Below are 25,633 nucleotides of genomic sequence, written 5' to 3' on the forward strand. Positions count from 1 at the left end.
TGTTTGTTATAGAAAAATCGAAAAACTATGAGAAAAACTGCGATTGGCCAAAAAGTTATTACCGTAGGCTTATAGTCCATGAAATTCCCTAACTTTTGAACTAAAAGAGTATGGGTGTTGGAGGCTCTTGCAAAAAGATATTGAGGTTGGATGTCTATGGCACATTTTGAAGTGCTTAAAAAGACCTTTCGAATGGATCTAAGAGAGTGGGAATTGATGAAGTTTTACTAAAATGCGAGCAATTTAATTTTAAGATTTTTTATGTTTTTTACCCCACTTCCCTTTGTCGTAGAGGGCTCATATTTGGCATGAGTTCATCTCATGTATAGACAAACAAACGCTGGAAGTTTCATCCAAATCGGAGCACCTCGATACGACCTCTAAAGCAAACCGAGCAATATTTACAAAAACTGCCTCTTAAACACGCAAATAACATTCCAAAAGGGTGTAGCGCCAAAACATCACTGTTTACACGAAATTTGATTTCAGATTCGGATTCAGCGGCCAAAATTACTATAAAAAAGCATACCCTGACCTTTGAGACATATGCTTGCTACATCGTGTAATTAGTAGGCCTTGCTTCTGAATTCTGAGAAATTTTGAAAATTGGCACTTTTTTCCTCACTAAAACTCAAATATCTCGGCTCTGGAGTGTCGAAATTGCATTTTCTCAGAGGGAAAAATGTTCGCCATGAAATTTCCTACAAGCTGCGTGTATTGGTTTCACTGGGAAAAATAGGCTACCCTAAATTAAATGAACATTTCTGAAAAAAGTTTCGAAAAAATGCGATTTTTTCGACACAAATCCGCCTGGGAGAGTCCAAAAACTTAAATTTTGGTCCAATATTGATAATGCATCTTAATCTATGGACAAAAACCTATCGTTTGAAGATAATACACACCTGATCGAAACAGTTTTTGTATTGATTCCAAGCGATTTTAGAAAATTTGTTCAAAAAAGTGACTTTTTTCAGTAAATCGACTAGGGGGTGCGAGAAAGTATTTTATTATTTTTTCTTGTCTAAGAAAACATTGTTCCTAACATCATAATCTATCATTTAAGAAGTGAGCACCTGAAATTCCTCGACATGACCTCAAAATGGGACAGGCTAATGCACATAACTCGAAAAGGCAATATCTTACGGCAGAGAAAAACAAACATTGAAAGAGCACATGTTTCGTCCCCGCCAACCGGTATGAGAGTTAAGTCAAACCATGTTTTTTATTATGTAGAAGAGGGCTTATCTCTGTGATATAAACATAAAATGTCTGTCCAGCTGAAAACCAACTGATGGTTAAATCCAACTAGAACCCTTTCAACGCGACGAGAAGAAGAGAATGTGGCCCAGATTCGCGCGTTGAAACAGTATACTAAACTGCCGGTGGAGGCCAATGGTTTTAATTCTCCCTCCATCAAAATCCCCCTCCATAACTCAGTTAAATTGTATAATAGGACAAAAATAAAACCACCCCTCGAACGTCAACGGATCTAAACAAAAAAAAAACGACCCGGCTCCGGAACTGTTTTCTAGTAGTTTTAAACGCGAATGGGATATCAAGTGTCATCAACTGTGCGCTCTGAAAACAACTGCTCTACATTTGTATGAACCTCATCACTGCTCTGCTGGTTCCTCGGAATAGGTTACCGTACCTACCTACATTAGATTTGCACTGTGGTAACATTTGTGCGAATTGTTTAATAAAATAATAAATTCCACTCGGGGTGGCCCCTGCAGCGTCGTTCTAGGTTTCTCTACACTGTTATTGGTTAATTGGTCTTAATTGATTTAGGAGTTGGTGGTGAGAGATTGTCGTATAAAATCCATAAATGATTTCCAAGAATGTTTGGAATTTATATTAGGCTAAGATGGCCGGTCGAATAGACCAAATTAAAAATTAATTACTTAAACGTTGATACATACGGTATGTCAACTGAGCATTTCATGATGTAAAACAAAAATAATTTGATTGCAACATAAAGCCAAATTTGAAGAAAACATTCGTTTTGAAAAAAACCAAGCTTACAGAAACAATTCAACGAACGAAACCAAATATATCAAAGATGAATTCGGGTCATTCCGCGTCAACTGGGTACACTTTTGGACTCGACCTTCACCAATTTCGACCAAACTTGAAGGGAACATTCATCTATCGATAGTTAACAGAAATCTCAAGTTTGGTGCCGATTGAACCATCCCTCTTTCTGTGGCACCGCCCTCTTTTTGGACGATTTTCTAAAAAAACTTTTTATTCTTTTACTCGTAACTATCAACTATTAAACCAAAAGACTTTCTTCTGTTTGCATGTTATAGGAAATTGTCCAAGGAATTCATTAAAAATAAAATATCAACCCTTCCAATGTTGTTTCTTTGTAGTTTAGATTTTCACCCATTTATTAAATTTATATATAGTTTATTTGATCACCATAGTGTTCCCCGGACAATCTATCTTATATATATATATATAAAAAATTTCGACGGTTTTGTTCGAACGCGAATCAGTACAATACGGAACGTCGGATCGAGGTGCTCTTTTTTGCGTTGGGTTCGTATAAGCTCAAGGAAGGTTCTTACGCTAACTAATTGACACTTTGGCCATTCTGGAACCGATTCCGGAAAATCTGCAGATTGTATGGGAAAAGCTGCGTAAAATCAAATTTTGATCACAGGAGGCTGAATTAGCAAAGAAGCAAGAAACGTCAGGAAACTAAAAAAGGGCAAAACGAAGTTTGCCGGGAAGAGCTTGTTTTACATAAGAATCAATGCATATCTCAAACTAACCCAAACCATTGCTGAGAAACATTTTTTTTAATATCCACGTGGTTTATGAATGGTCACATGCAATGCTTGAAAAGGGATCTATCACTGAATGGGACTGCTCGATATTCGATAGAACTTTCTGTCAGCGATCATTTCCCGATCGCTGACTGACACACAACGCCTATCATGATCGTCATTGCTTGGCGACGGTCAGTGAACGTAAACACGAAGACGAAACGAACGAAAAACGAGCACCACTCCATTCAAGCCGCCGCCCGAACGCTCTTTCTCTCGGTTTTGTCTCTCTCTCTTCCTAGTGTATGCTGCGTGGTGACAGAAGTCATATGATTACTATCAATGTAAAGATGATCGGAATCTCGGTAGAATGTCAAACGACCGCTCTCTAAGTGATTTTTTTCCTGGAGTAAAGTCAATGATTGCGTGAGTGAATTTGCGTAGCACTCATTCCTTTGTGTGTGAAACGAACGAAAGAAGAATGTAAAAATCAGGTTGTCGTGGTGAAGACTATTGGAGTGTTCTGTCAGCTATCTGTAATTCTGTAATTTTTTCTGTAATTTCGGAATACATTCGTCCGGCTTCAGCTGAAGATTCATGCTGTCCCATGTTGCATGTACGAGTGTAGACCTACGGAAAACCTTGCCGCGAGGAGAGGTGAGTGAGAAGTACACGAACCACCTACGACATAATTCCTCGGGCGGCCCAGTTCAACTCGAAGTTACCCCAGGCACCCCCAGTGCAGGACACATTGGGGGTAGAAAGTGGATAGAATTTTCAGTGAATACAATAATTATGACAATATAGGTTCATATAATCCTTGTTCCTTGATCTTACCTTTTGACACTATCAAACCTAGCAATATTACTATTGCATCTTACCATTCCCTTTTGACAGTGTCAACTTCAAACCTTCATCCATTGTGCAATTAACACCTAATTTCCGCTATATTCTTCATGCGGAATCGTCGTCTACTTTCTTCGCCTTATTATCACTTAACCACGACGCGATATTGTTCTCACATTTTTTGAGCTTCAACGACCGATTGTTATTCACGCACTTATAAAAATACTTGTTCTGTTTCGCGGCTTTGTGAAAAATACACGTGTGTTGGCTTATACAATGACTTTTTCGGTCATCGTATGCTCGCAAGGTACATGAAAGAGAATAAGAGAAAAAATGGGATAAGTACAATGTAAAATAAAATCGAACATTGAATAACATACTAACACAGAAAGAAAGAATAAAGAAACCTTATTTTGCAACTAGACAGAACTACTGTTACTCCGGATAGCTCGCGCGCAAATGGACTGTATTTTTTCGTTAGTCAGTCGGAGAGAAATAAAAACGCGTCCGTTCTCTTTACACGTTTATTCTCAAATCTTACCGGAAATGGCATCTGTCAAATCAGGTCGCGCAGCGCTGAAGGCGGTGCGGTCAAACAGGAAACTAAAATACACTGGAAGAAATCTGTTGGTTGTTTTTTGGGTTTTTCTCTACGGTTTTTGCAGTAACATCCTCCCCCCCTTGAGCTTGGCTCAAGCCGTCGTCTCCTCCAGTTCCTGGGTCTCGTTGTCCAAAATCGGAAGTACTGCTACCTGCGTCGTTGGTCTCCGGTATTCACCGGAGCTGGTGCGAACCGTCACCACCCTCGTGACGCCGTCCTTCCCGGGGTGGGTGTCCACGATTCGGCCAAGCCTCCACTGCTGCGGTGGTACGTTGTCCTGCTTCAGGATGACCAACATACCCTTCCGAACCACGGATGCTCCCTTGTTCCACTTGCCGCGCTGTTGCAGCTCGGTAAGGTACTCGTTGCACCACCGGCGATAGAAATCCTGCTTCCGCTTCTGGACGAGCTGGTACCGCGTCAGTTTGTTCTCCTTCAGCCCGTCGTACAGCGGTTCCGGAAGCGCCGTCAACTCGCGACCCACGAGGAAGTGCCCTGGGCTGAGAGCACGGTAGTCGAGCGGGTCGTCAGTCTGCTGACAAAGCGGGCGCGAGTTCAGCACCGCCTCGATTTGGATCAGCAGCGTGTTCATTTCTTCGTAGGTGAGATGGGACTCGTTCAGTACCCGGTACAGGTGGTGTTTGGCACTCTTTACACCTGCTTCCCACAGTCCTCCCTGGTGCGGGGCCTTGGGCGGGTTGAAACTCCAGTCAATACTTCGTGCTTGGCAGAACTCGTCCAGTTTCCGCTCCAGCATCTGGGACCGCAACAGCTCTGCTAGTTCGGTCAGTTCTCGCGCCGCTCCAATGAAGTTGGTCCCATTGTCAGACTTCATTTCGCTCACGTTCCCGCGTCGGCTCACGAAACGGTGTAGCGCCGCCAGAAACGCTTCAGTTGACATCGAGGTGACGAGCTCAAGGTGTATTGCTTTGGTACACAGGCAGACAAACACTGCAATGTACCCCTTGACTGGTGCCTTGAGACGTCCTTGCTTCAGCATCACTGGTCCAGCGTAGTCCACGCCGGTTCGCGCGAATGGCTCAGCGACTGTCACTCTACACTTCGGGAGATCGCCCATGAACTGCTCCGTGTCGGTGGGTTTGACCCAGAAGCACGTAACACAGCGCCGCAGCACTCGGTGTATCGCTCGCTTCGCGTTCACGGGCCAGAAGCGACGCCTCAGCGACGCTAGCAGACCGTTCAGTCCGACGTGTAGGTTTTCGTTGTGTAGAGTCTCGATGATCAGCTCAGTGAGGTGGTGCTTTTCTGGCAGGATCATCGGGTGCCGTTGGTTGTACGGCAAGTCGGAGTTGCTCAGGCGGCCACCGACTCTCAGCAGTCCACTGTCCTTCTCAACCATCGGGTTCAACTTGTTCAGCTTGTTGTTGAGCGGCTTGTCAGCTTCCAAGCGCTTCAGGTCTTCGCTGAACTCCTCCTGTTGGACCGCTTTCACCATCGCTTGCAGTGCGGCAGAGTAGTCTTCTCTACCCAGTCTGCCACATCGTCGGTCTTCCAGCTTCATCTTGCAGTTTCCAACGAACCTCAGCACGTAGCCAAAGATCCGCTCCAGTTTCCGAAAGCTGCCGCAGTCCGAGATCACTTCCAGCACTCGGTTCCCGTCCGGAACCATCTTCTCGCAGAGCATCACTATCGGGCCCAGATTCTCGGTGTGGCGAGCCTTCCACCACAAGCCGCACTTCTTCAACTGCTTCGGTAGCAAACCACGGGAGATGTGGTCGGCGGGGTTGTTCTTGGTTGATACGTAGTGCCACTCGTACTTGCTTGTGAGCTCTCGGATTCGGTTGACCCGATTTCTGACGAAGACCGGGGTTCCAGGTTTCATGTACTCCAGCCAGCTGAGTACAATCTGCGAGTCGGACCACAGTACGACTCGGTCAATGGGGATGTCGATTGCCTTCACCACCTTCACAATTTGCTCGGCCAGCAGCTCGGCCGCGCACGCCTCCAGTCTTGGCATCGTCATGTCAGCTGGTTCAGCGTCATCCTTCTGCTTGCGTTCGGCTTCCTTGACCGGAGTGACTCGCGACTTCCCGCACAGCAAGAAAAGTTCTTCTGTGCCATCCACCTTGACGTTCCGCAAGTAGATGCTGCAACCGTAGGCCTTGGCGGACGCATCCGCATAGCCGTGCAGCTCCCAGTTTCTTGCGTCATCGGTGGTCACTCGCCTCGGGATCTTGATCTCGGCAAGTTCAGCAAGGGCGTTCCGCAGTTTTCTCCATCGTGCCATCAGGGGTGGTGGCAGCACGTCGTTCCATCCGATGCCGCTTCTCCAGGTTTCTTGCATGACCATTTTTGCCAACGCTACCGTTGGGCCCAGCAACCCAAGCGGATCAAACAGTTTGGCAATCTCCGATAGTACTTGCTGTTTCGTCCAGTTGTCACGGTCCTTGTCCAGCGGCTTCACGCGGAAGAAGAAGTGGTCCTCGACGGGGTTCCACAGAAGCCCGAGCGTCTTGACTGTGTCCTTGGCGTCGTGGTTCTCGAAGTCGAGCTGCTTTTCTTGCTTCGCAATGGGGATGTCTTCCAGCAGCGCCGCATCGTTTGCGCACCACTTGTGCAGCTCAAAACCGCCTCTTGCGAGTAGCGCCGCCAGATTAGACTGCAGCTGCTTCGCTTTCTCAATCGTCGCTGCACCCGAAAGCACATCGTCTACGTAAAAGCTCGACGACACAACTTTGCTGGCTTCGGGGTAGTCCTCCTTCTCGTATGCTGCCAGCTGGTTCAAAGCTCGTGTGGCGAGGAACGGGGCCGCAGCTGTCCCGTAAGTCACCGTCATCAATTCGATCACTTGCAAAGGCTTGGATCGATCGTCGCGCCACACAATCCGCTGGAACTTGGTGTCCTCCGGGCTCACTCGTACCTGCCGGTACATTTTGGGCACGTCAGCGGTGAACGCGTACTTGTGCAGCCTAAACCGCAGCAGGATCTCGAACAACGTGTCTTGCACGGGCGGCCCAATCATCATCGTGTCGTTCAGGGAGTGGCCAGTAGTGCTTCGGGCGGAAGCATCAAAAAAGACTCGCAGCTTCGTCGTGGAGCTGTCCGGACGGAGCACGCAGTGGTGTGGCAGAAAGTATCCGTCTTGTGTGCCACACTCCGTTTCAGCCAGCACTCTGCCATGGCCGAGGTCGACGTACTCTTTGATAAACTCGGAGTACTGCTTCTTCTGTGCTGGGTTCTGGTCAAGTCGTCGTTCGAGGTGGTTGAAGCGCTTCTCCGCCTGTTGGCGTGACGCTCCTAGTTCTTCAATCTCCTTCCGAAACGGCAGTCGTACAACGTACCGTCCGTCGGCGGCACGCACGTGGGTCTCCGCAAAGTGCCGTTCGCAATCGTCGTCATCAGGTTTCGGCTCGACCGTTTGATCGTCGATCGTCCAAAACTTCTTCAGCAGGTTCGTCAGCTCTGCGTCCACGTCGGGAGCAGAAGTCGCTTGGCACGCTCGAACCGTTGTCACTGCGGCTGAGCCCGCCACTCGTCCGGACACCAACCATCCCAGCGTGCTCTCTTGTAGCACAGGTAAATCAGAGGACATTTTGATCTTACCTGAGAGCAGCATCTCGAAGAAGGCCTCAGCACCAACCAGCAGGTCGATGCGGGATGGTTCGAAGAACGTCGGGTCCGCCAGATCCACTCCGGCAGGTATTGGCCATCCGTCAATGTGCACTTTCTGTACCGGCAGCGCCCCAGTAACGCGGGGAACAACCAGGTAGTCCAGACAGAACTCGCTTGCCGAGGCTCTGGACTTCGCTCGCACGTGCACTTGGAACTTCACCATCGTACGCATTCCACTGACTCCGATGACGGGGATGTTCACGCAGCGCTTCTTTAGCTGCAGCAGGTCCGCCATCCGCTGGGATACGAAGTTCGCCATAGCTCCGGAGTCCAGCAACACACGGCACTTGTGCTGGTCGCCGTTGTCGTCGTACACGTACACCACCGCGGTCGCAAGTAGCACCTGCGTCGGCGGTTCAGTGGCTCTGCACGGGATCACACACTTCGCCACGGTGGTCGGTGCACTCTCCGTGGAACCAGTAGGTTTCACTTCAGGCACTGACTTTTCCTGGGCGCACTTTTCCTCGGGGTGCAGCAGCACATTGTGTCGCTTGGCACACTTCGAGCACTTCACTTTTTCTGGACAATCACTTGTGCGATGTCCCTTTTTCAGACACGCGAAGCACAGCCCCAGCTGTTTCGCCTTTTCGTATCTGATCTTCACTTCACTACGCTTGAACGCGTCACACTTTTCCACGGCATGCTTCTCGTCACACACTGGACAGGAACTAGCCGCTTTCTGGATCACCGCCGTGTGCGCCTTGCTAGCCGCCGTCGTTTGAGCAGAGCGGGCGGCCGGATGGGAGCTGCGGTTCTTCTGGATCCCCTTCGCGTTCTCGCAGCGCTCCAAGACATGCTGCTGGTTGCGAAGAACGGAGATCAGCTGCTTGTATGCGGGCATCTGCCCACGCTTCACTGACGATTCCCACACCTTCCGTGTGTCGGCGTCCAACTTCGAAGACACCAACGTGATCACAATCGCTTCCGACAGCTTATCCAACTTAAGCTTGTGAAATTCCAGGGAACTCACACACTTCTCCACTTCGTCAATCAGCGTCTTCAGTTGGTGGAAGGAGTCGCCCGTCATCGCCTTCAAGCTCAGCAGCCTCGAGATCGTCTCGCTAATCAGAGCCGGCAGGTTCTCGAATTGCTCCGTCAGACTTCGCCAGGCTCCCTCATAGTCGTTGTCTCGGATGATCTGAGGATCGATCGCTCCTTGCGCCTTCCCGACCAGGGCCTTGTCCAGGAAGTGCAACTTCGTCGCAGCCGAGTCAGCAGCGCACTTGTCGGCAATGTCCCGGAACATCTGCTTAAACTTGAACCAGCTTTCGTATTTGCCGTCAAAGGTGGGCAACGCCGACTGCTGCAGGACGATCGTCGGGGTGAATCTCGTCATCGAATCTATGCCACTCGTTCCGGGTTGGACCAGCGGAACTGGTAGCGGTTTCACGTTCTGTGCGGCTGCCAGCTGCAGCGCAGCCTTGGCCTCGGCGTGCTCCTCGATCATCTGGCATAGCGCAATCCGCACAAATTCGTATAACTCCTCGAAGTCTACGAACAACGGTTCAAACTCACCTCTTCGGGACAGGGCAGCCAAGTAGATCTTGTTCAGGTATTCGTTTGCTTCAGCGTAGGCTGTGTCCACCGTCTTGAGGTAAGTGTTCAGTGCGTGGATGTTGAATTTCGAGTGGTCCAGCTGCGCACTTTCGATTGCAACTCTTACCCGCTGAACCTTCGCTTGAGCTGCCTGGCAACACTGGCTGTAGGCCTCGACGGATTCATCCACCTTGCTCTTCTCCCGTGCCGCCGCCTGCTCTTGCTTCTGCTGCTTGACGGTTTTCGCCGGCTTCGCACCCGGGGTAGAAAACTTCTCCCGCGGGGTGTAATACCGCAGCTTTTTCCGCAAACCACTGTTCAGCATTTTCTTTCTTCCTCTCAGCTCAATTTAGACCACTCAAAACTCTCCCACTTTCTCGCTCTTCTCTTTTTCGTCGCTTTTCAAATCTTCCTTCTCACTTTTTGCCACAAACTGGCACCACTGGCCTTGAAAAGGCTTTTCTTCCCCTTGCGCAAAAGGCCTTTCGTTCACTTGCACAAGATGGCGTCGACGAAAACGACGAGAAGATTTCTTCTTCGTAGCAAGCCGCAGCAAGCCACTTTTCTCGACACGACACGTCGCAACGTGTTTCAAATCACTTTTTTCCGCCGAGCCTGGCCCGTTCGGAATCACTTTTTTCCCGGAATTCGACCTTTTCACCCGAGTCGAATCTTTTCGGGATTCACACTTCCCCAGCACTGTTACGGCGGCAGGAACCACTTTTCGGCAAGCCGGAATCTTCCCGGACGCTCCGCTTTTCGTCCTCCGCCACGCAACCACGTGCCAGTTCACTTTTCGGCAAGCCGGATTTTCTCCGAACGCTCCGAAATCACTTCACCGACGCGGACAACCGAGCCGGAATCGAATCTTTCCCCGATCCGCGAATCGAGAAATCACTTTTCACTCGCGGTCACGCGAATCCGGATCGAATACGACCAAATGTTACTCCGGATAGCTCGCGCGCAAATGGACTGTATTTTTTCGTTAGTCAGTCGGAGAGAAATAAAAACGCGTCCGTTCTCTTTACACGTTTATTCTCAAATCTTACCGGAAATGGCATCTGTCAAATCAGGTCGCGCAGCGCTGAAGGCGGTGCGGTCAAACCAGAAACTAAAATACACTGGAAGAAATCTGTTGGTTGTTTTTTGGGTTTTTCTCTACGGTTTTTGCAGTAACAACTACTAACTTGTAACGAGAAGTTTTCGAGAAAACAACTGAAGTTGTGACATATGGGACAAGACAAACAACTTGAATAGTTAACATATATAATAAAACATCTTGAACGTACCTTTAATCATATTAATAACAGTTATGCCCAAATTTCTTACCAAATTTTTCAGCAGTTACATTTCTACAATAATGTATTGCGATTCCAAGATTGAAGAATAGAGTACTTAAAGTTTGTGAAGTAAGGGACAAGTTATAGCAATAACAAAAAATAGATAGGTAGATTTTACTAAATTTTATCTTAAAATAATAGGAAAAATCTAGCTTGTTTTGAAAATAGCCAATGCACCAATTGCAAACATACAGCATTTCACGTTCACACCATATGGAGTAAGTGTGATAAACTATATGTCCACATTCGGCGCATCACCTTTTTCAAAATACAGGAAATGATAGAAGGAAGACCCCATTTTGTATAGTGGAAGATTTCTGCAACAGCTTGGATTCGGACCAGACATTTTGTCTGAAATAAGAAAGAAAGACCAATATTAAATTGTGGTATTATCACTAAATCCTATCATCCTTTCACCCTCCAAGACATGGTCTATCCTTCGTGCCTTCGTGTCTTGGGTGATGGCGAATTCTACCTTCTTCAATGATCTTCGGACCACCTCCAACTAGAATTCACAACAGGACCTCCCTCGGCTCCAGTTTACAACATGACAGCGACGAGAACACAGCCGAATGGGAGTTGACAGTATCAAATGCATGCTATACCCTTTGCTTTGCTGGATACTTACTAATAGCAAAGGGCGAGAGTCCTGCGACTCTCAGCAATCATGAATACTGCCCATTTGCCACATTGGAGTGTTCTGTCAGCTATCACAAACAAAGTAGAAATTTCGCAAGCACTGGTCACATGCTATTAGAAATGTTTTATAATTCTTTTTTTTTTTTTTTTTGCTTTGGCTTTCTTACATTTGCTGAGGGGTCAGAATGGGCCACCCTTGGTTTTGGCTTCAGAATGGAGTTAGACCAAATTTGGATTTAGCATTTTGGTCTGACAGCTTTATCATGGATTTTGGTCTGGTCTAGGCGAGGGATAGGACACAACACTCTCCTGAACGAACTTCAACTTTGTATTAGATAAAATGTCTTGTTTTCGATCGAAAGCGACAGAAGCGCTCTGTCAGTAATCAACGATCGAGTCAATGGAACACTTCTATATAAGCAGTTTTTGCTTTTTTATTTTCTTCTACAGTGCATTCTTTATGGGCGAACTATCATTTCTACCACTCGAATCTTGTAATCCATGTTAAAAGCTGACAGACTAGCTCTTTCAAATTTCGGGCAATCACTGTTGAACGCGCCAAAATCAGGTGTCAACAGATTTTGTGGGCCAGTGCAGATTATGCTCTAGTACAACAGCACAAAAACAGATAGTATAACACATACAACAACAAAACAGAACATCCAGTGAGTGCCTGGAGTTCTGAGGTCAGAATTAAGTTGCTTTGGCCAGCAGGAACCGACTAGCGGTTGGTCTTTGCTCTGCGAACCGTACTACTGACCAGTTCAGCTTAAATTAGACGCAGTTTTACTAAGATTAGTGTTTACAGTCCACTATTTAGTCCGTCAAATTACTGACCGAGAAATATAATTGACGAATCAAGAAAAAATGTTTTTTGTACAACCCGCGAGTTCTGATTTAAATAGAAAGATCCGATTTTGCAAGGCACCGGGAATCTGACGCTAGTATGTGCGCAAATAACTGTCTTCGATCGTCCCCCTTTTTAGCATTGGTGCAAATATTTATAATGTGATCTTTTTTGCGAAACAAGGAATTTCTCTTTAAGGACCATTGCATACGTTCAATAACATAAATCAAATTAATTTATTCAAAATTATTCACAATGGTCGCATTGAAATTATTGGAAGCAGAGCAAGCAACAATATCTCCTCCTTACCTCTCACAGCCCAATCCTGGAGGGCGTCCTCCGTGGCGTCGCCCCCGGCGTAATGATCTCCTGCTTGACCATTTGCTGCTGCTGCCGTTCGACCTCCTGCAGCTTTTGTTGCTCCATCTGCTCCTGGGCCTTTTGCATCTGGGACTCCATCTGGTGCAGATGTTCGGCGGCCTTGAAAAAGGTTGATTGGTTTAGTTTTATGAAAATGTCTGGTTTTGTGTCATCTTACCTGCTTTCGCTTCTCACGACTGCTTTTCCCCGTTTCCTTGACCGAGAAAAACATGGGACCGAGCTCGGCCAGCCAGAACCCGTCGACGGCGGTGGCGCACTGCATGTACTCCTTGGCGGTCATCACCAGCTCGTGGTAGACGACGTAATCCGGCGTGGTTCCGAGGCCGTACAGCGCCGAGGTGGGATGCAGATAGCAGGGCATTCCGGTTCGCAGGTTGACGTACTCGCCGATGCCTTTGAGGCGAGCCGCCTGGTAGAAATAGGCCGAGCAGATGCACTTCCGGACGACGTCCCAGTTGGTACCGCAGGATTGCACCTTCAGCCGCTGCTGCACGTAAATGTCCTTGAGCTGTTGGCGTACTTCTCGCACTTTGCGCATCGCTTTGATGTGGATAAAGTGTTCGTTGCACCAGTTGGACGAATATTTGTTCATTTTCCACTGCTGGTAGACGTTCAGGTAGGTCAGGTGGTCCGACTCGGGAACCTGGAACTTTTCGCGCACGTTGTCGGCCTCTTCTTCGCGACCCTTTGGGCGGTAAAAGATGGACGGGACGGAGAGCATCGACACTGCGTGGGGAAAAGATAGAAAGTTAGAAACTTGGATTTTTTTTTCCAAAACGAGCATTACTTACCGATGATCAGAATCTCCGCACTGCAGCCCATCTGGTTGGCCACGATCAGCATCTGGCACTGGGGCGGATCGAGCGGAAACTCGGCCATTTGCCGTCCCAGCGAGGTCAACGCTCCGGTGTGATCGAGCGCGCCCAAAATCCACAGCTGGTAAAGCGAGTTGAGGATGTTGTCCTGCGGGGGCGGGTCCATAAAGTGGAACTGCAGCAAGTCGGCCACGCCGAGCGATTTCAGCAGCAGCACCGTGTTCGCCAGGTTGGTACGCTGGATTTCGGGCACGGTTAGCGCGAGCAGTTCGTCCTTGTATTGGCGTTCGGTGTACAGGCGGAAGGCTTGTCCGGGACCGGTTCGGCCGGCACGACCAGAACGCTGGTTGGCGTTGGCTTGCGAAATGGGGTAGATCTGGAGAGCGTCCATACCGATGCGCGGGTTGTAGACCTTGAGCTTGCAGTAGCCGGAATCGATTACGAAGATGATTCCGTCGACTGTGAGTGAAGTTTCGGCGATGTTGGTGGCCACGATGCATTTGCGGAGACCTTCGGCTGATCTTTGGAAGATCTTGGCCTGCAGATCGGACGGAAGTTGAGAGTAGATTGGAAGAATTGAGAGTTCCGGAGCGTTTTCGATTTCCGCCAGTCGTTCCGTGAGCACTTCGCACGTAACCTCGATATCTTCCTGACCGGGCATAAAGATTAGCATGTCGCCTTCCAGTCCTTGCAAATGGATTTGTAGCGCTTGTTTGACGGACGAATCGACGTAATCTTCGCAGACATTTTTGCTGAACATCACATCTACCGGATAGGTTCGTCCGGGAATTGTGTACGTCGGGACATTTCCGAAAAAGGTGGAAAACTTGGAAGCGTCCATGGTGGCGGAGGTGACGATGAGTTTCAAATCTCGACGTCTGGCCACGATATCGCGTAGCAGCCCAAACAATACGTCCGTCGAAAGGGACCGCTCGTGAGCTTCGTCCATGATGACTGCGGAATATCCGTCCAAATCGCTGTCTCGCAAACTTTCGCGCAGCAAAATACCATCCGTCATGTACTTGATGACGGTATTTTCCGAGGTGCAATCTTCGAACCGGATTGCATAGCCCACGTCCTGACCAAGTTTGGTGTTCATCTCGTCCGAGACACGTTTCGCCACGGACATTGCGGCCACTCGCCTGGGCTGGGTGCAGCCGATCATTCCCAGTCGACTATAACCGTCCTCGTGCAGATACTGCGTGAGTTGTGTCGTCTTGCCACTTCCGGTTTCACCAACGATGATGACCACGGAGTTTTCGCGGATGATGTTCAACAGTTCCTGCCGTACGGCAAACACCGGCAGCGACCGGCGTTGCTCGTAAATCGGTCGCTTCTTCGTGAAATCCACGCCCTCGTCCTGCGCTTGCATATGCTCGGCGAACTTTTGATCCTTCCGGTAGTCAGCAGTGTCCGTATCCGCATCATACTTGGCATCATCGTCGTCTTTCTTCTTTTCCACTCCCATTATGTTGCCCAACTTTGTTCCTCCCAACTCCCAGTGCTTCTTCTGGGCCTTTCGTCGTTCCTTTTGCTCTCGGTACGTCCTCACCAGCAGACTTCCTTTCCGCGCAACCATCGCCATATCTGAAGTGGCATCCTTTACCGGAATTACCGGTTCCGGTTGCTTGGTGAACACGATTCTCCCGTCCAAAAACGGTGGCACCGTGTGATGAACCAACAAATGGACACGCTCAACGGCCTCCTCGTCAAAGTCTTCGTTGAAATTAATCGACATGACCACGCCGGACGTGAGCATTCGATTCTTCTCCCACAGCTCGTTGTCCTTATTGATTTGTCGCTGCTGCGCGGACATCCTCTTAATCCTGCGCTGCTCCAGCTGTTCCTCGCGCTTCTGCAAATACTCTGAGCTAGTTCCCGAAAACGGATTGTTGTCCTCGTCGTAGCCCTCCCCGATACTATACCACTCCCGATCTAACCGAACCTGCTCCTTCTCCCACAAATCTTTGTCCTCCTCGTTCTCCCACGGCATTCCGCGCCGATCCGTCCGCGGCGTTGCGCCCGACTCCTTCCGATCCGGTGCCCATTTGTTGTACTTGTGAGCCGGCGTTGGCCGCGGTGTGTCGTCCTCCCTATTCCGTCGCGACGACGACGACAACGAACTCACCGCCGACCGATTGCTCCGCACCGACTCCGACCCCTTCGGAATCTTCGGCGTCGGATAATCCCACGAAGACTTGCGCGTGCTTGTCGACGGCTGCCGATCGTCGTCGTCTTCCCACCCGAAAGGATCCATCCGACGATCGTTCCGCGGCGTCCTCGGCTCATCCTTGTAATGTCCCGGCGTCCTATGGGATGATTCTCCACGGCTACTCTTCGAGTAATACTTGTGCCGCTTCCGGTCGTCATCCCGATCGTCCCCATCCCGACGATCTCGTTCCTTCTGCGACTTTGAACTCGCGTACAACCCCTTCCCGTGGTCATCCCGGGACCGTTCATCCAGGCGCTTCCGCGCCACCTCGCTGACCCCTCCCGTGTAGGACGGCGTTTCGACCGCACTTTCGCGGTACTTTTTCGACGCAGTCGAAGACGATGAACTAGAACTCGCAAACGATTCCTTCCTGCGGTCAACGCGCGGCGTTGATGATTCCCCGTACTCCATGTCGTCGCCGTCCGAATCCTTAAACGATAGCCGGGCCGCTTCCTGCTGCTTGCGGGCCCGCTGGACCGCGGCCAGTTTATCCAGACCCAAAATTGAGGCGCGCGGTTTCTTGAACACATCGCTGTCCTTGTCCTTCTTTTTGATTACGAGGCCGCCGACGGTGCTGCTGCTCGGTTCCAGCTTGGACACGTCCGAGAATTTGTCCATTTTCAAACTAATTTATTGGTAAAATTATTCAAACACATTCATTGCGACGAAAAAACACTTGCAAACGATTCCGTCACAATCAAAACACGCGATGACAGATTCACACGTTGATTGGGTTTGAGCAATATTCCGTTTTTTTTTTAACCCTTTCGAGCCTGATGGGTCATATATGACCCAAATATCAAAATTTTCAAAACTAGTCTATAACTTTCGTATGGTCATAAGAATCATTTTCCCATCATTGACTAAAAAAAAAAAAATTTTTAAATTCAGGCCTGAAAGGGTTAATCCAACAAGATAAGTATTTCAAACAAGAGTGTACGTATTCGTATTATAAATTTCGGCATTTTCTGCTGAGCGTGCACCCCAAAACATAAACAAACTGAATTAAATTGATTTCAGTTCGAAAATAAACTTTTGCAATAATGCGAAACTGTTTTGTTCACAAATGCGATGCCCTTAGCAAGAATACCTCACGGGCAATGTTTGTGGTTCCTTGGAAGGTAAGTTTGCCTCGGTTAGCTAAGCAGAAACAAACCTAATTAACCCATCCTCTCCCCTACCAGGACCCGGACTTGTTCCGCCAGTGGCAGGAAATCCTCCCACAGCACCATCGTCAACTGAAGCAGCACGACCGGGTATGCGAAAAACACTTTCGCGAGCAGGACATTGTTCGCTTTTGGCAGCACACGATCAACGGCCAAAAGGAGGTCATTCTACGGGACAAACCAACGCTGAAACCGAGGACCGTGCCGGTGTATGACCACCAGGAAATGTTGGCCAAGATTGCGGAAGTGGAGGCCCAGCCCAAGACACTTGTTAGGCGGAAAACACGGGACGGGGTTGAGGGTGGTGTAGTTTCGGCAAAGGTTTTGAGATTTGCATTGTCATGATTATTTGTAATTCAATTTTGATTTTGTTTTTCCAGCGTACCAAAAAGGAAGACCCTGAGGTCGACCCAATCCCACAAGTGCCTCAATCATCCTCGGACTCAAGCGTGGTAGAATCTGCGGTTCACAAGATCAACGGAAACATCAAGGGTCACGCCGTAGAGCACAACATCGTTATAGAAGTACTGGCCCACCCGGATTTCGAAACGCTATTCGACGAAGTGTACGAAGTCGAACTTCCGTCGACCCTTTGGGGAATCCACCGGGACCTAGACAGAACATTCATCGCCTTTACCGAATTCAGCAAAGATTCGATGAATGTCCGCAAATACCTGTTCATTGATCAATCGCTCCAGTATCGAATGTCCGTCGGTCAGCGTACGATGAAATCCGGAACACTGCCGGCTGCCTCGACGGAAGCAATCACCGAACTCCTCACAAAACTAGACGAAATCAAAGTCCGGAAGGTGATCATCAAAGGCAGCTCGTCGGTGCTGAACGAGTCGTGAACGTTTTATTAGACATGATTACGTAAGTTTACAAACTATTTATACAAAACCTTAAAAACTTTGAAACGTTACTTTGGAATAAGCGACTTGCTTTGCTGGAGCTTCTCCAGCTCCAGCTGTTTCATGTAGGCGAGAAAAATCGTCCACAGCAAACTGCACATGCTGACGAAGGGAACGCGGTTCTTTTCCGGCACAACAGAAAAATTGAACGTCTGAAGTAAAGGCCAAATGCAAATGGCAACCTGAAACGAAAGACGAATTCTTGTGTAGAGTTTCGTGTTTTGTGCAAGGGGCAACATACAGTAGTTGTTCGGTAACTGGGCTGAGAACGTAGCCCAGTCACCGAATGTTGCTCGTTAACTGGGCTGAACAAAAAATAACGAGGGGACTACCGATGCATAATATTCTCCAGATGAAATATAAAAATAAAAGTTACTCAAATTTATTTACAATGCTTACTTTTCATATTTTTTTAATTGCAAACTTGAAAATAAACCAAAGTTTGAAAATGGTTTTTTTTATTTGTTGAATATGATTTTTGCATCCATTAACCCCTCGGTCATTTTTGTTTGTTTTGGTTTTTTGACGTTTGTCTGCTTTTTAACTGGGCTACGGCCCAGTTATCGAGCGCCCAGTTAAAAAGCAGCCCAGTTAAACAACGCCCAGTTACCGAACAACTACTGTACTTGTTTTGAAGCTTGGCGATAGTCCACGCTACATACATTTGATGGTAAGGACACTTGTTCACATGGGGAGAGTAGGGGGGAGGGACTTAACTTTCCATAACAGTGTCCACTTTATGGATGTCCTCATAGAAAACATAATTCTGGGGCCTTTTTTATGAAGGCGCAGCACAAATCGGCAACTTGGCAAAATTGCAAAATTCAAAGTTTCTCTTGGGCCCTGCTGAGGGCGAAACATTGTTCAAGGAGGGCGACATTTTTTGTAAAAAAACTTGTTAGTCAACGACTAACCTCGAATAACCTACAACTCAGCCCTGCTGGAAAATTCAAAATTTATTAAAAAAGGATGTAGAAAATTTTAATAAATATTTTTTGACAAAAACATATTATTTTTGTATCAAAGTGGCCGGACTGTAGAGTAAAAAAAATAAATAAATGAAAATTACCATAAAACTGATTTTGAACATTGTTTAGCCTCTTTGTCAGGTTTGAACTTTAATACTTGAGCTTGATCGTTTTGCTAAACCAAATTCTTAGTGCCATTTTTTGCGAATTTAAAAAAAGAGCCTAAGGGAGATCAGTGCTGAGCTGTAGGTTAGTCGCAATGAATTTCAAAAATCGCATTGTTTTATGTAATTATTACATAAAACAATGTGAGGCTAGTTTCAAGATAGGTTGAATGTGATGATCATCACCCAAGACGGAATATTTGTTTTTTTTTGGTTTATTCCATTGATGCGTTAATCTAAAATGTGTTCTGGGCGAAAATTAAAGTTCAAGGAAATTGGTGAAACTAGTTCAATTCTAACTCTTTAATACCACACTCACATCATCCATTCTCTGCGTTTTCTTAATCCAAAACCATAATTTTGGAGTTTGGGGACCATCCATGAACCAGGTGGATACTTTCAACAACCCCCCACCCCCTCCCCCCCCTCCACACAAAAAGAGGATTTTCTAATCGATTTGGAGTCTTCAGCCAATTCTAGCAAATTATGATCTGGACCACAAAAAATGAGTACACTGTGAAAAATGTTAGGCCGATACGAGTTTCTCTATTTTTTATCAATAATAGATAATCCATATTCAATAAAACTTTTTAAATCTTTTCTAAGTTTTATATTAAAGAAAATAAAACAAAACTATTCTTCAAATCTCAAGTGTTCTGATTTTAAATGATGAGAAACTTTGTTTTGATTCGATTTCTGTCGCTAAAAGTTCATGATGCCTAGTTGCAAAAAGAAGTGAAGTTATGTTTTATTCTTATTCTGTCATTAATGAAAATAAAGCCTTCTTGTCTATGCTTTTTTGATTATCAGGTTTGTATAGAGTTTTATCTTGGGAATTTAATTTAAAAATCTGTGTCATTCTTGATACTAAAATCACTAAAACTATTCGAACATTCCTTATCCTATATCCCTTACCTTGTACGTTGGCGGTACTTTGGCTTTGACTTCGGCGAACGATTCCTTAACCGTTTTGGACTCGAGCAAGCTCATACTAAAGTAGAAAAGGCTCATCGCCAACGGCGTATAACTAATTTGCTCGGTAACTGCCTACGATCAAAGGATTAAGTTAGAGATTTATTTGACTTCATCTGTTGCACCAAAATTCAACCTTCGCTATCGCCGATCGGAGCGTTTGGGCGGGCCACATCATGGAGGCCAGCCGAATCCAACAGTAAAGTGAGGGCGCCACGATGAATCCTCCGTACACGAAAAACCGAAAGCATTTCGTCCAGTCGTAGTCCCCTGTACACGAAACAAAGGAAACAAATTGATTCATTCATGAAAGTCTCTTTCGCCAAGGTGTTCAAAGGACGCCGGCCGCCCCTTAGTAAACACAAGTTGTCGCACGCGATCGCGAAAAAAAACGTGGGAAGTACATTCCGCGCGCGTTGCACCAACGGGGTCAAGTGTTGGCGCGCGGCCAAGTTCACTGCCACGACGGCCTTTGAACGTCACGATTAGTATTGCTTCACAGCTGACAGAATTTTCCTGAGAACTTTCGATTGATTTTTTGCAAACTTCACCACGTACTCCAATGCGTTCCGACGAGAGACTGCTGAATGAGACATCCGGTGGGCCATAGGAAACTGTACGTGACCATCCCCCGAGCCACCGGATACCGGTTGAGGAACACTTGGGCCCGACTAAACATCAACCGCAGCATTGTGCGTTATGAAAATGTTCGAATAATATTTATTACGTAAAAACTTCCTGTGCGCCAAGAATCGCTCAAGGATGAGTAATTCGTTGAGGAAATTTCAATTTTCGGAAGCAAGCAGCGCACGACTGCTCGTCGCGTTTAGTACTAAACTATCCAACTGATGTTGTTTGCGCGAAGCGTTGATCTCCGCTGAACGTGGTAGTTTTCTTTCTGCACATGCGGATTGAGATCGGTTAAGCTATGAGATGGTTTGTGTGCAGATGAACTTGGTCAATGAAACCTGCATTCTGAAACAAAAAAAATTGAGGTTTAGTCAAACTGAGATATCTGTTATTACGGAAATTTTGATAAAGGTGGTAAAGATAAATTTACAGCCAAAATTTAAAATATGAGCGTTCAGCTTTATTCATAAATCTAATAGGGGAACTATACCCTTTTTCAGCCTATTTCTATTATCGGCCTATCAGTACTTTGATCATGAATTACAGCTTTCATGAAGTGTTTTTGGCTGTTCCAAAGCAATAAATAGCTCAAATAAAAGTGAGCAAGCAACTCTCCATTGTTGATACATCTGAAAATGTTGATTTAGTAGCGGAAAACGGCAAAAGTGATGAGAATTGGTCGAACGGTCGAATGGGTATATTTCCCCTAATTGTCTAATTGTTTAATTCAGTGTTGGTATTATCGCGCTCTCGCGAGAAAATTTTCTCTCTCTCGAGTTCTCGCCGCGAGTCTCGAGCTGCCGAGAGAAACTCACCGATTGCCCGTGCTCTCCTCCGCTCGCGAACGGGCTTTCTCGCGAGCCAGAATTGCCCGTTCGCGAGGAGTTAAACGTGTTAGAAACGAACAAAAAACAACACAGCGATTGAAGTTACACCTCTATACCATCGCCTGGTTCATATTCATAAGCCTGATAAACAAATTGCTAGCTTGGGACGAACGGTTAGCACGAGGCGCTCGCGAGCGCTCGCGGCGAGAGCGAGAACGCGAACGAAAATGCGAGCGCGAGCGAGAAGAGAAAAGTACTACAAGTTCTCTCCCTCGTTCGCGAGCGAAAAATGCTTTCCTTCTTCTCGCTCGAATTCCAACAATGGTTTAATTTTAATCATATTTTAAGTTTAATTCCTTATTTCAAATTTCAAGGGAACTGACCGGTATTCGATCCCCGAATCTTCTGCTTGTGAAACAAAACCCGCAACATTTGGCCGGTTGTTTTTGTAATATTATTTCAAATCTACGAAAAAAGTGTACTAAGCGAGTCCACGAGCAAAGCATTCACATCTCGCATCGACCTCACTTTTCTTTAGGAAATTTTCTGGGCTAAATATGAGCACTCTAAGTCAACTAGAAGTGGGACAAATCGGGACGTTTGAAGGCTCAAAAACTTCCAAAAATCTTAAAAAGGCTGTAACGTTGACAAAATGCAATAAAATTTCAAAATTCAAAATACATTTGAAAGGGCTTAAAATGCAACAAAATGAAGGGTGAAGCATCCCAATCAGTTATATCGGAAGGGAGTTATTGGCATTTTAGTGAAAAAATAGCACAATTTCCAAATTCAATCACTGACTGTTTGTGCTCGTCTAGGTGGGGCTGAAATTTATTGTCAACAATTCTACATTAAACACTTAACAAATAAAATATAAATTTCACTAGTTTGATTTCCCTACAGAATGCCTTTAAATACAATTTATTCTACAATAAATACACTTCACTCTTTGGTTGAACACGTCCGCATTTGAAACCTTCCAGCAAAGATTACAGTGCTGCCAGCTTTCGTTGCACTTCAATTTCTTTCGTTTTTGGGGATCCTGTTGTCACTCCATCCGCAACGACGTCGTCTTCCGAGCTGTGCTCGGGTCTCTGCTTCATATAAGCCAGGAATGTTGTCCAAAGTAAACTGCAAATGCTCACGAATGGAACCCGGTTGTGTTCGGCTATCAGTGTGAAGTTGATCGTTTGAATGATTGGCCAAACACAAACTCCAACCTTATACGTATCCGGAAATTTATCCCTAACTTCCTGGACCGCCTCTTTCGTAGTTTTCTGCTCTAGTAAACTCATCCCAAAGAAGAAACTGGTTCCGGCCAAAGGGCCATAGCTGAATTGTTCCACAATAGCCTAAGAAAATTAAATAGTTTTATTTCAATGTTTTTTATTGAGTAATTTTAATATTACTTTGGTAATTCCCGATTTAAGATTCATTGAGGGCCACATTTGGCTGGAAAGTTTTACCCATCCGTACAATGAGGGAGCCACGAAAAATGTTCCAAATATTGCAAAGTTCAAACTCTGGCGGTAGTTGTATGTGCCTAACGAAAGTAAAATAAAAGATTCTGAAATTACAATTGCAATCATACAAATAAGTCATCACATACGCCAGTTTTTGCCGTCCATTGTTTGCTGAATGATGCTACCCGTTGGCCATAAAATACTGTACGTTACCATGCCTTTCACTATTGGGTGATTGCGGAATACGCTCTTCACTACTGAGAGACTCATTTCGATTTTTTTAAAGCAGATATCGTCGTTAAATCTGAAAGAAACAAAAATAAAATAAAATTTTAGGTTAACATCTAAACTCCCAAGCTCGAGAAAAAGGGAAAATTTCCATACAAATTCCCTATTTTACTCGAGTTTGGAAGTTTAGATGTGAAAATAAACGAAAATTTCTTGTAAAATTTTGAAAACAAAAAAAATCAAATCAAATTATTCGCTTTACAGCATTGCCTTGGCGTTCCCGATTGCGAGATTCCTACTCGAAACTAGGTGTTCGAAGGCTTGATTGTTGAGGCAATTGCAAACCTCTTTTTACACCTTAGCTTCCATCCACCCCAGGATTCGAACTGACGACCTTTGGATTGTTAGTCCAACTGCCTACCAGCGACTCCACCGAGGCAGGACCCAGGGAGACGACTCCTACACCTGGACTGAGCTAACGACCTAATCTTTTTTAGGTTAGTCCGGGGCCAACATTTACTTCCCGTCCGACGGAAGGCGTGATCAGACAAATCTCGTCTCGAAAAATGCCACCGCCAATTTTGAAAACACTCCTTCTAATTTTTGTTGTATAAAGTTTACCTGTTTCTTTTACCTATTACTTTAGCGGCCATCTACATATTAAATGGACTATCATTTTTTTCAAAAAAATTCCTCACCCTCAGTGGAATAAATTTTGGTGTTACAGTCCAGACAAATTATCCGAAGGTTTTTATGAGACTTCGGATATTTTTTTTCTGATGATTTGATTATTCGAAGTTAAAAAATTTCCGAGGCCTTCGGATAATCGAGTCTGGACTGTATCAAGTGGGTGAAATACGAACGACTCGCTTTAATGAACATGTGTACAAAGAATGGAATGAACCAACATTTCAAAATTGATAACGTTTGATTGACACCTTTATGTGATCTCCTGTTTCCGCTATTTTGATTATTATTAAGGCTGCAAATCTTGTAACATATTTTTAATGTAACGGTTTTGGTATTTTTTTTCGGCATTTTTAAAATCATGGTTACAAATTGCAATCTCATACATTTGTAATAAATCGTTTAGAATTCTTGTAACAACATTTGCTAGTCATCAAAGTGTGTTCATTCGAATGAACACTGCAAACAGCGTGATCTTATTTACACTTCCCGCGCACGTGTTTCAAACTAGTGGTAGTAAGCCAACGCACACAGGTATGTTTGCTGCTCTTGATAACAAGTGACGGAAACAAGTTAGCCTCGACCTTGATTTTGGCAAATGAGTTTGCAGGTCCTTAAATTGCTACTCTTAAAACGTACCAAATAGTGTAAAGGTAGAAATTCGGAATAGTTCTTGGTTACGGACACTGCTTCTGGTTGTTAAAATGCAAAATATTGTATGAACTTTAATATAAATAACAGTATTTCTCAGAAGCAGTGACGTAAAACACCTAACAACTCTCTCAGTACTCTTTAGACTGTTTAGACAGAAAACACGTTTCACAGACCTGGCCTGATTGGGTGTTTGAAACGGTTTAGTCACTGTACGAGTTGAATCTATACAATATTGGGTAAGCGCGTTATTCATGTTTGAGCACGCTTTGAACGTGTAAGAAAACACCACATTTTTTTAATTCCACAGTTAAATTTTGGGTTTTTAAATTTTTATCCTGACATCTGTATCGGATACTTTTACTTTTTACTTCAACAAGACATCTCGTAGACATCAACGAGCCCATCGTGACTGTACAATTCACTAAGTGATTTGTTGACTTCTTTCGACTCTTCCAGCGAACGTCAAACCACATTACTCTGCGTGGTCAGTCAGCCAGAACAATCCGAAGAAAAGTCAGTCACAAAAAATTTCTTGCACTTGTAGGTGAATATGATTAATGAGCACTTGGTAGTGTTAAGAACCACCCTGTTGTCGGAGTACCAGTTGCAAACCGGTTGAGCTGCTCTTGAACAAACTGTCAGTCGCTGGTCTACTAAACAACGGTGAAACGCATTATATCGTCAGCAAAACACAGTTTGTGACATTCAAGCAGAGGATGCACGTTGGTCATATCAACGGCCCTTATGGCCTTTCTACAATCACTTAGCTAAGTTAGTCCTGGGACGGGACGGCTGGATAGAGTCTTCTTTTTGAGTGTTTACGTTTGTATTCTTCTTCTGTTTTTTGCAAGAAAATTCGTGTTCGAAAACAAATATCAAGCAATTTGTGATTCGGATAGCTTGACAATTCAAATTTTCTTGATGATGTTTTTCAACTCAGTGCTCAAGCATGCGGATGACTTTTTCTTTGGTTGAAATGTTGTTTAGTTTTTCCTCGCAGATTTTTTTTGAATTTGGCTGTTAAAATTTGCGGTTGGACGTGGGTGGAGAATCCTGAGTTTATGTTCCATCGTTTTACGGTGGATCCGTTCATAAGGAGCTACCGGATACAAATTACTTGAAATGGTTGGGAAATCAAAGATGAGTCAAAAAATGTTCACTTCTTCAATTTGTAATGTGTTTTTTATATGAAAGATTTTTAATTTTCATTTGGATGTGAAAAATGCAATACGATTTAAATGCGTTTTCTTACTTCAATCTAAAAAAAATCCTAAAAAGCCTGCAAGTCATTAAATGGGAGGGGAGATTTTTTCTTAGATCTGCTCCTGTCGTTGTCCCG

At 45.6% G+C, this 25,633-nt stretch overlaps 5 protein-coding genes across 6 annotated transcripts in view; 1 reads left to right on the forward strand and 4 right to left on the reverse strand.

Moving 5' to 3' along the window:
* Positions 1–16,334, reverse strand: part of LOC120418053 (pre-mRNA-splicing factor ATP-dependent RNA helicase PRP16-like) — a 47,397-nt gene extending 31,063 nt beyond the window's left edge. The window contains exons 1-3 of the mRNA XM_039580304.2: positions 13,389–16,334; positions 12,755–13,323; positions 12,526–12,696 (exon numbers count right to left, since the gene is read on the reverse strand). Coding sequence (XP_039436238.1) covers positions 12,529–12,696; positions 12,755–13,323; positions 13,389–16,242 — 3,591 coding nt within the window. The 5' untranslated portion in view covers positions 16,243–16,334 and the 3' untranslated portion in view covers positions 12,526–12,528. The remainder of the gene's footprint in view (positions 1–12,525; positions 12,697–12,754; positions 13,324–13,388) is intronic.
* On the reverse strand, positions 4,313–9,715 carry LOC120418075 (uncharacterized). Its single transcript, XM_039580332.2, has one exon. It carries the CDS (start codon positions 9,713–9,715, stop codon positions 4,313–4,315), a length of 5,403 nt encoding a protein of 1,800 aa, XP_039436266.1.
* Positions 16,335–16,552: 218 nt separating the features above from the next.
* LOC120418055 (uncharacterized) lies at positions 16,553–17,641 on the forward strand. The gene is made up of 3 exons (XM_039580307.2): positions 16,553–16,745; positions 16,809–17,111; positions 17,171–17,641. The coding sequence occupies exons 1-3, from the start codon at positions 16,668–16,670 to the stop codon at positions 17,639–17,641; spliced, it is 852 nt and encodes a 283-aa protein (XP_039436241.1). The 5' UTR covers positions 16,553–16,667.
* Positions 17,600–24,562, reverse strand: LOC120418056 (mpv17-like protein). 2 transcript variants are annotated; one of them, XM_039580308.1, is made up of 4 exons: positions 24,280–24,562; positions 19,942–20,075; positions 19,749–19,880; positions 17,600–17,883 (listed from the first exon to the last, which is right to left on the reverse strand). In XM_039580308.1, exons 1-4 carry the CDS (start codon positions 24,545–24,547, stop codon positions 17,710–17,712), a joined length of 708 nt encoding a protein of 235 aa, XP_039436242.1. In that variant the 5' UTR covers positions 24,548–24,562; the 3' UTR covers positions 17,600–17,709. The 2 variants fall into 2 exon arrangements, with proteins under 2 accessions (XP_039436242.1, XP_039436243.1); XM_039580309.2 differs by lacking the exon at positions 24,280–24,562 and adding an exon at positions 20,364–21,554.
* On the reverse strand, positions 22,051–24,421 carry LOC120418057 (mpv17-like protein). Its single transcript, XM_039580310.2, has 4 exons — positions 24,280–24,421; positions 22,872–23,029; positions 22,672–22,805; positions 22,051–22,614 (listed from the first exon to the last, which is right to left on the reverse strand). The coding sequence occupies exons 2-4, from the start codon at positions 22,993–22,995 to the stop codon at positions 22,252–22,254; spliced, it is 621 nt and encodes a 206-aa protein (XP_039436244.1). The 5' UTR covers positions 22,996–23,029; positions 24,280–24,421; the 3' UTR covers positions 22,051–22,251.
* Positions 24,563–25,633: the final 1,071 nt, after the last annotated feature.

This window comes from Culex pipiens, chromosome 1 (assembly GCF_016801865.2).
Source record: "Culex pipiens pallens isolate TS chromosome 1, TS_CPP_V2, whole genome shotgun sequence".
In the NCBI taxonomy this organism is placed as follows: domain Eukaryota; kingdom Metazoa; phylum Arthropoda; class Insecta; order Diptera; family Culicidae; genus Culex; species Culex pipiens.

Bases quoted from the DNA above. Each gene is read 5' to 3' on its own strand.
- LOC120418075 (XM_039580332.2), bottom strand. From the start codon at position 9,715: ATGCTGAACAGTGGTTTGCGGAAAAAGCTGCGGTATTACACCCCGCGG.
- LOC120418055 (XM_039580307.2), top strand. From the start codon at position 16,668: ATGCGAAACTGTTTTGTTCACAAATGCGATGCCCTTAGCAAGAATACC. The intron at 16,746-16,808 runs GTAAGTTTGCCT...CTCCCCTACCAG, and splicing joins TGTTTGTGGTTCCTTGGAAG to GACCCGGACTTGTTCCGCCA. The intron at 17,112-17,170 runs GTTTTGAGATTT...TTGTTTTTCCAG, and splicing joins GTGGTGTAGTTTCGGCAAAG to CGTACCAAAAAGGAAGACCC.
- LOC120418057 (XM_039580310.2), bottom strand. From the start codon at position 22,995: ATGAGTCTCTCAGTAGTGAAGAGCGTATTCCGCAATCACCCAATAGTG. The intron at 22,806-22,871 runs GTATGTGATGAC...TACTTTCGTTAG, and splicing joins AATGGACGGCAAAAACTGGC to GCACATACAACTACCGCCAG. The intron at 22,615-22,671 runs GTAATATTAAAA...TAATTTTCTTAG, and splicing joins TTAAATCGGGAATTACCAAA to GCTATTGTGGAACAATTCAG.
- LOC120418056 (XM_039580308.1), bottom strand. From the start codon at position 24,547: ATGAATAACGCGCTTACCCAATATTGTATAGATTCAACTCGTACAGTG. The intron at 19,881-19,941 runs GTTGAATTTTGG...CTTTGATCGTAG, and splicing joins TCCGATCGGCGATAGCGAAG to GCAGTTACCGAGCAAATTAG. The intron at 17,884-19,748 runs GTAAGGGATATA...CTTTCGTTTCAG, and splicing joins AAGTACCGCCAACGTACAAG to GTTGCCATTTGCATTTGGCC.